This window comes from Heterodontus francisci, chromosome 31 (genome assembly GCF_036365525.1).
Source record: "Heterodontus francisci isolate sHetFra1 chromosome 31, sHetFra1.hap1, whole genome shotgun sequence".
NCBI lineage: Eukaryota > Metazoa > Chordata > Chondrichthyes > Heterodontiformes > Heterodontidae > Heterodontus > Heterodontus francisci.
This window is the reverse complement of record NC_090401.1, coordinates 61,621,756-61,629,613: the sequence shown is the minus strand read 5'-3', so window position 1 is coordinate 61,629,613 and position 7,858 is coordinate 61,621,756. Positions and strand designations below refer to the sequence as shown.

General features: G+C 40.7%; 1 protein-coding gene across 1 annotated transcript; it reads left to right on the top strand.

Annotated features, from left to right (window-relative positions):
- Window positions 1-1,157: 1,157 nt before the first annotated feature.
- On the top strand, window positions 1,158-2,399 carry LOC137347018 (transcription factor SOX-11-like). The gene has a single exon (XM_068011019.1). The coding sequence runs from the start codon at window positions 1,281-1,283 to the stop codon at window positions 2,301-2,303; it is 1,023 nt and encodes a 340-aa protein (XP_067867120.1). The 5' UTR covers window positions 1,158-1,280; the 3' UTR covers window positions 2,304-2,399.
- Window positions 2,400-7,858: the final 5,459 nt, after the last annotated feature.

Here is a 7,858-nt window from a genome sequence, read left to right as displayed (position 1 = left end):
CAAGGAGCTGGTTCCCATGAGGTGAGATTCCAAGAATGTCAGCCTGGCTACACCTTATGTGTGAATATAGACAGTGACCGTCAACAGGCCATTCAACATGGAGGATATCATAGCCAAGCCTACCCCATCCTATCTGGATTTCCACATATATGAACATTCCAGCAGGGGCCATTACATTGTAAGCAGGAGCAGGAACCCTGGCTGACTTTCTTTCCTTCTCACCTTAGAGTGCTGAACCAATTGTAATGCCCCATTGGGCCTCAGTTGAGACCAACTAACTCAGTACAAACACAGGACTAATCTTTGGACAATTCTGGAGTTATGGTTAGCCCCACACAAGAGTATTTACATTTACACATTCAGGAGGTCAATAGTAAGACTTGGCATTGTATATACCAAGTATATACATTGTATATACGTTGTCTTCTATCATATGAATAGAAGATTAAAGCAAAATACTGCAGATGCTGGACATCTGAAACACAAACAAGAAATGTTGGAAATACTCAGCAGGTCTGGCAGCATCTGTGGAGAGAGAAGCAAAGTTAACGTTTCAGGTCAGTGACCCTGAATAGAAGATCCTTCCTTCTCAATCTGGTACAACCTTGCAACACGTTTGCCCGATGTAACCCATGTGTTCGAGTCAGAAGAGCTTCTTGCAGGTCTGCTCCTTGGCTTGGCCAAACCAGTCATCCACAGGACCAATCACTCTGCCTGCCTCTCTTCCGAGGTAGTGGAAGGTGCTATAAAAATGCAAGTCTTTCTTTTATTGGGTGATGTGACACTATTCCTTGTTGCCCTTCTCAGATTGAGGGGACACTGGTGCTGATTCCTGTCCTGGTGACACTTGAGGGTGCCGAGCGCCACCTTTTCAATTACCTTTGGTCCAATTAAGATGGTCAAAGACAAGTGTTATTTTCGGGCCGTACAATTTACACAATGACCGATTCATTGATTCCACTGTCCTGGCGAGTCTGCCAATGTTACCGAGCAGTGATTGGGTTGATTTGCGGGTGATGTCATTGACCCAGGGAAAAGCCACGCCTTTGGGTTGTGATTGGCCAAGTTCAAAACAACAAGGGTGCTCCGATTGGCTGGGAGAAACGTCAATCAGAGGCAATGTATCCATCCCGCACGGCCGGAATGTGGAGACAGGAATTGATCAGGAGATGAGCTCCGGGTTGCAGTGAAGGCTGGCGTGCTGCAATAAAGGGGATTTTTATAGAGACATTTTATTCTTTTTAACGGTTGCATGAATTTTTTTCTGCCCCCTTTTTAAAATGGTGCAACAAACAAAGGTTTCGGAAAGCAAAAACAGCAGCAACACTTGCAGGGAAGCGGCAGACAGTGGGATCAGTGACATGAGCGCAGCTTCCAGTCCCAATCCAGGATTCTCCGCTCATTCTGGGGAAGCTCCCTGGACCAGTGCCTCTGGCAGAGCCGAGGAGGAGGCGAGCTGCAACCCAGACTGGTGCAAAACCCCCACCGGCCACATCAAAAGGCCCATGAACGCTTTCATGGTGTGGTCTCAGATCGAGAGGAAAAAGATTATGGAGCAAGTCCCCGACATGCACAACGCCGAGATCTCCAAACGCCTGGGGAAGAAGTGGAAAATGCTAAAGGAGAATGAAAAGACCCCGTTCATCAGGGAGGCGGAGCGCCTGAGGCTCAAGCATATGGCAGATTACCCCGACTACAAATACAGACCCAGAAAGAAAGTCAGGTCAGAGTCCGGAGCAGGAACGGACGAGAAAAGCTGCAGAAAGGAGGCGAAATCCCCTTTCAAGAAGCACATCCGACCGCAAAAGGGTAAACTGCATTTGGAAAGATCCAAGGCGAAGAAAGCCAAGATTGTGAGGGCAGAGTGCGCAGACTCGCAGTCCGAATCGGAGCCGGAGCCGAGCAGTCCCTGTAATCCGGATTACAATGACAGTGAGGGCTCCTGCACCGATCTCTCGGGTTATTACAGGGACAGGAGGCTGCCCTCGCCCGACCCCAAGAGAAGCGCCCAGCTGACGGCTGCCGTGTCCATGTCCACCCGCTCGGTCCCCGGGAGACCCCCGGAGGAGTCGGATCACGAACTCTTATTGTTCGACTTGAGTTTGAATGTGGCCGCGGGCGCCGAGCTGCTGGAGCTGAGCGCGGCCGGAGCCGGCAACCTGTCCCTGGACAAAGACCCGGACTCACTGACCAGCGGCAGCAGTCCCGTCTCCCACTTCGAATTCCCAGATTACGGTACCCCAGAGGTGCGGAAAATGATCTCAGGAGACTGGCTGGAGATTGAATCCAACATTTCCTATTAAATGGAGAGGAATAGCGAGCCCGGGGGAGATTCCTCTCCCAGAGCTGCTGCTCTATCGAGGAATGTTTTAGATTAAAAAGGACCGACCGACTCGAATATATTGGATGCAAATGTTATTTGGGAGGAAGCAAACTGCCCTCCTCCTCTTTCTAACCGAGCTTTCCTCTGGCCAGTGGAGTTGATCTTATCAGGGGTGCTTTACAGAAGCGACATACTGGTTGTCACAGACGATAACGAGCACAATTAGTCATGGAAGTGAAGAATTTCCTAATTTTAGTGTGATTAAAAAGGGGCGGAATATTATTGAATGTGACTGGGGAAGCGGGGGGAGAGACAAACAAAATCCCAATTTGGATTCTGAATTGGGGGGGGGGGGGGGCAAATCCATCAATAAAAGGTTTTAAGGGAATGGTGAGTAATGAAGAAAAGATGGTCCCAGAAATGTTTATCCCTGCTGGGATGAAAAAATACGTTTAGGACAACAAGGTTACAACTGTAGTATCATGTGGTTTGTGCAGTGATTATGGAAAAGAGCGATAATAACTCATTGTGGTTCTAGTTTTACGAGTTAGTGTCATGTTGGTGATTTTAGGCCGTTAACGCTACACATGTAGATTCATTTTGGAGGCATCGCCCTCTCTTCAGATCAAATGTGAATTTACAGTGGGCTTGAGGGGGTTTTATAGTGTTGGCCTTGCCGTTAGCCTGTTTAGGAAGCAACTAATAAGGTATTGATTATAAACTGATTTTTTTTGTTATGTATTGAGACAAGCTGGTAACAAAATGAAAATGTGCAGGACTGGTATCTTCACTAATGTAAGCGGGATCGATTTGTTTAAAATGTGTCTAAATGGTTAGCGGATTGACAAGAATGAGGCTGGATAGTAAGGATATTACAATATGGATACAATTAATGTGGAACTTTTAGTGAAAGCGTAGATGAAGTTGAGGAAGAAATAGCGTTTTATTGTGCCAATTTATTACAGTGTATCTATTATGACAGGGATGATTCAGAAGAAGTTAAATTAACATGTTGTGGTGTATCAGTACCTCAATAAATCTTCGTGGCATTCTTAGTAGAAGAATTGTGATTGCTGGGAGCTGAATGGCACACAACTTAGCTTTCTGTATTCGTTTAAAGACGAACATTAAGGATCATACGTACTATAGTCTGGCAGTTCGTCTCAATGGGCTTTAGATCATTGTACAAAACTACTGTGAATTTGAAACCGTATGATTAGTCTCAGCTTCTTACTGCTCAGGACTATAGAATTCAGAGAATAGGGATGCTACCTTCAGGGTTTCTCTGAGCTTTTAAGGTTAAGCTTGCTGTCGAGGCAATGCTGCCGAACGCTATAGCATTCCCTCAGGTTCTTGTCGTGTCTGACTCTATGTTGGTCGTCAAGCATTCGTATTGGATTCTAAATTAAAGGTTTACAGGGAGGTCTTACAAAAGGAAGTATAATTTCCTGTATTATGCACAGTATAAAATCCAGTACAGTTTTATGGTACTGAAAATGCTGATTGCCCAGCATTACCCCACTATCCACTCGTTAAAGCATTTACTATAAAGCATTGTGCTGAAGTATTTTTTGAGGATCATCAATCAAAATGGGAGGGGCCATTTTTGTTTCATTTATAATCGATACAGCACAATCGAAGGACCCATGAAAACTGCAAAGAAACAATCTTCCTTTTTCAGTGGCTTGTACAAGGTGGATTTTAATATTTACCAAACTGAGAAACGCACATATTTATTGTTTGGTTTATGCTACCCTTGCCATAAGAGTCAAGGTATTGTACATAAATTTGGAATTTGAAAAACAAACGTTTCTTGAAATAATTGTAGTTTAAAAAAAAAATTGTTCTGAAAGATTATATATTGAAAGGGTGTTTCAGTGTTTTGAATTGTTTTCATAGCATTTTAAAACACAGCCCATTAAGGGGGTAAAAAGGAATATTGTTTCTGCTGTGTGCCAGCTTGGCGATGCTGCAACATGGATCTGTTTTCATTAATACCATTTCATTCATCTGTAGAGTGTGCTCAGCAAGCATTGTATCAAAGGGGTTCCTTCTTACAAGGAAATGAACAGGAGTAGGAAGCTGAGTGTCATGATGCTGTAAATTGAATCTTTTGCCATAGTCTGGTACAATGTCCGCCTCCATACAAAATCACTTTTTAAAAAACTCACAGTAGGTCCCTAAAATGGAAGTAAATGCACAGATGGAAGATTATTTTCCATTCTCAAGAACCTGCAGTACAAAGTATGAAAATATCAATCTTGTAAAAAGTTTTGACAGTTTGTCATTGGGAAATTTTTTTTGCAAACTGATATTGTTCAGTTTTTAAAATTTAAATTACTCAAATGCAATATTTAGATTTTGCAGGTGTGTCTTTGTACTGTGAAGATTCTGTAAGGAGACAACTACGTGGCAATATGACAAAAAATAGAGATAGTAAAGGAAGCAATATCAGCATTTAATTGGAGCGATGTTGCAATAATTCCTGACTTTTCACCCTTTTATGAAATTAAATTCTTTCCTCCGATTGTAACAAATAATTGAGTGTGGTGAAATGGTCATCTGTCCAGTGTTCTCCACAGATAACAATGCCACTTTGTACCAGCCTGTGGATGTCAAAAGGTTCCATAGAACTGCATTTTGTGTTAATGGTTTAGAACTCTATCCAAAGACCAGCACATCATTCCTCAGAAACAACTGGCCTAAAATGGGACCATGCTCATTGATTTCAGGAAAAAAAAGCCTTTATATTGTGAATTTTCTGATGTGATTTTTTTTAATCCAAAAATTTCCAATACCAGCATTTTTTAGTTAACTGGTTGGTTCTGTGTGGATTTTAATTTATTTTTGCAGGGTGTGCTTGTTTTAACTGCATGCATGTGTATAAGTATGTATAGAAATACGGTCACACATGTATATGTGTACCAGTGTATGTAGGTATATTTATACATTATAGCTTGACTGTTTAGACTTATTTTGAAAAAGAAAATTGTGATAGATTAAAACTAGTACCTTTTTAACTAGCCTACATGTGCTCCATGGCCAAAATGAATCAAATGTTCAGGGGGATTAGATAGCCCAGAGGATTAAGAGGTCAGTCTTGGGGTCCCCTACCACAAAACATTTAGGCTGCTATCCCATGTAGGGAAAATAATAAAGGTCGCCACTCAATGCTGGTAAGAGTTGGCTAAATTGAGTTGCGCTAGGCTTGGAGAAAACCTCTGTAACACAGAGCCTGTTTTTAGACTTTTACGACAAATGGCATTATTTGGAAGCTTTCTCTTTTTTTTTCTGCCACAAGTTGTGGAATTTATTTCTAGTACCTAAACCTCTTGAATTACACAAATACATTGTGGATACAGCAAAAGTCTTCCACAGTGATTTTGTTTGTTGTGACTGCTAGCCCAGAAGTATGTCTGTTCAGATTCTGCACTCCAGACAATTTTCCAAACATAACATTTCTGCAATATGTCAGTTTGCATGAAAGTTGCACCAGTTTTTAGTTGGTTGTATGTTCATTTGGGGGGGGGGGGGTGGCAGGGGAAGCGGGGGATGACAATATTAGCCAATTAGCCATGTAATATATCTGGATAATGGAAACCTTGGTCATATAATTTGCACAAATATAATGACCTTGTCCATGATTAAACCTTTCTTTTTACATTTTGATGTACGACATTATTTCAGCATCAGAACACAATTGAAATGCTTGCTTAATTTTTTTTTTGGAAGATTTTGTATGAACTACCAGATCATATCTACAAGAAAAAAATACAAAAAGGAATATGGTTAGAAATAAATTCCCAAACTACTTCAAGTTTGACAGTTGCAGAACCTTGTTTCATATATGGAAAAAGATTTGGAGTGTATGATGAATTCTAACATTTTTACTTTGAAGGGTAGGTGGTAATTTAAAGTTTTGGTGATAAATATAAATGGGGAGAAATGGGATTTGGCACCTATAACACACCCCTCTTGATTCTGGCTGAAACTAAAATTATGGCAAGTGTGTAATGGGCAGATGATCCAATATCAACTCGTTAACACTGTTGCCAAAAGATTACCCCCACCACCCCCAGGGTCTTTCGAAGAACCAGGATGGGCTAAATGTCTCTTTCTGTGCTGAAAGCGCCAGACTTGATTCAGATTTGCCTGATATTATCTCTGACTCGAAGGTAGGTTGTCAAACAGTCCCTGAGCTTAATACTTGGGAATATTGTATTCCATTTAAACTAACTAAAATACAAAGCCCTTGTGTAGACCAGTTGAAATAGATGCTATTGAAACAACAAATGAACTGTACAAAAATGTGGCAAAATATAAGTAAAATGCCACAAAAACTATTTGATTAGAAATACTGTCAGGATTACCATATGTCTTTGGAAAATAATAATAGTTCACCTTTTAGTTGTGGCTTATTCTTTAGTATGATTGTTCCATTTAGGTTGTATTGCAAAAATATTTCCATTTGTTACACTTAAACTCTTAAAGTGGCACTGCATGATATTTCTGATGGCAGACATTGCCAATGATCCCCATGGACTCTTGAAGGCTATGGTGCAGATATGTTGGCTTCTTTTTCTGCCACAGTGATGTAATTGTAGACAGAAGTATTCTGTTCATAGCTCTTCCTGTACTAGAGACTATTGGCTGAAACTGTGAAGAATATGTTTTTGACCAGATGTTCTTGCCCATAAGAGGTACTTAGAACAAAATGATTCTTTACATGTGTAGGCACATCCTACTAAGTAAAAACCTTGTATTTATAATGCATTTAGTGACAGAAGGATGTTTTAATGCTGCAGTGCTGGTACTATCACACCACTGATGGCCACTTTTTGGTCATAAGAAAGCCTATGTCACCCCATATGCCTAAAATTATAAGGAATGTACATGTGCTTCAGTGGTGTTTTGCAAAAAAAGTCACCAAACAACTTTACTGTTCTGTATACTTATATAAAAAAAACTGAGTGCCGGTACAATGCCTTTTTTTCTGTCCGCCAACACAGGGTTCAAATTTAGCTGCCTGTTTTCACTGGCGCAAATTTATGCCAAATTTTATTGTGTGAGCAAGTGCGAACTAAATTCAGTGAAAACTGTCAATCAGTCACCATGGAGACTGGACCAAATAGATTGTTGAAGGTAAAGGCCTTAAACCAGGTGCAAACCAAGAATAGCATTTGAAATATCTGTCATCAGGTGTGAACTTCCGAATGGAAAATACTTGTGTGTCAAAGGTTATTGCTGCTGATACAGAGTTTGGTAATCTAGACCAGTTTATTATATATAGATTGAGTTTGTTAATCATTTATTGATTAATCTTAATAAATTGACAAAGTCATGTAATTGGCCTGAATCACATCCCACTTAATTTTTAAATAGTTTATTTTATTTAAGTGCAAATAGTCCTAAAATTTGTCACTGCCACTGAGTGAAGTTGATTGACTATATTTAACGCACTCAACATTACAAACAGTTACTTGAGGAATGTCTTTTGCTCCAGTCAGGACTTTAGTAAAAGAGCACTGCTACCTT

Bases quoted from the DNA above. Each gene is read 5' to 3' on its own strand.
- LOC137347018 (XM_068011019.1), top strand. From the start codon at position 1,281: ATGGTGCAACAAACAAAGGTTTCGGAAAGCAAAAACAGCAGCAACACT.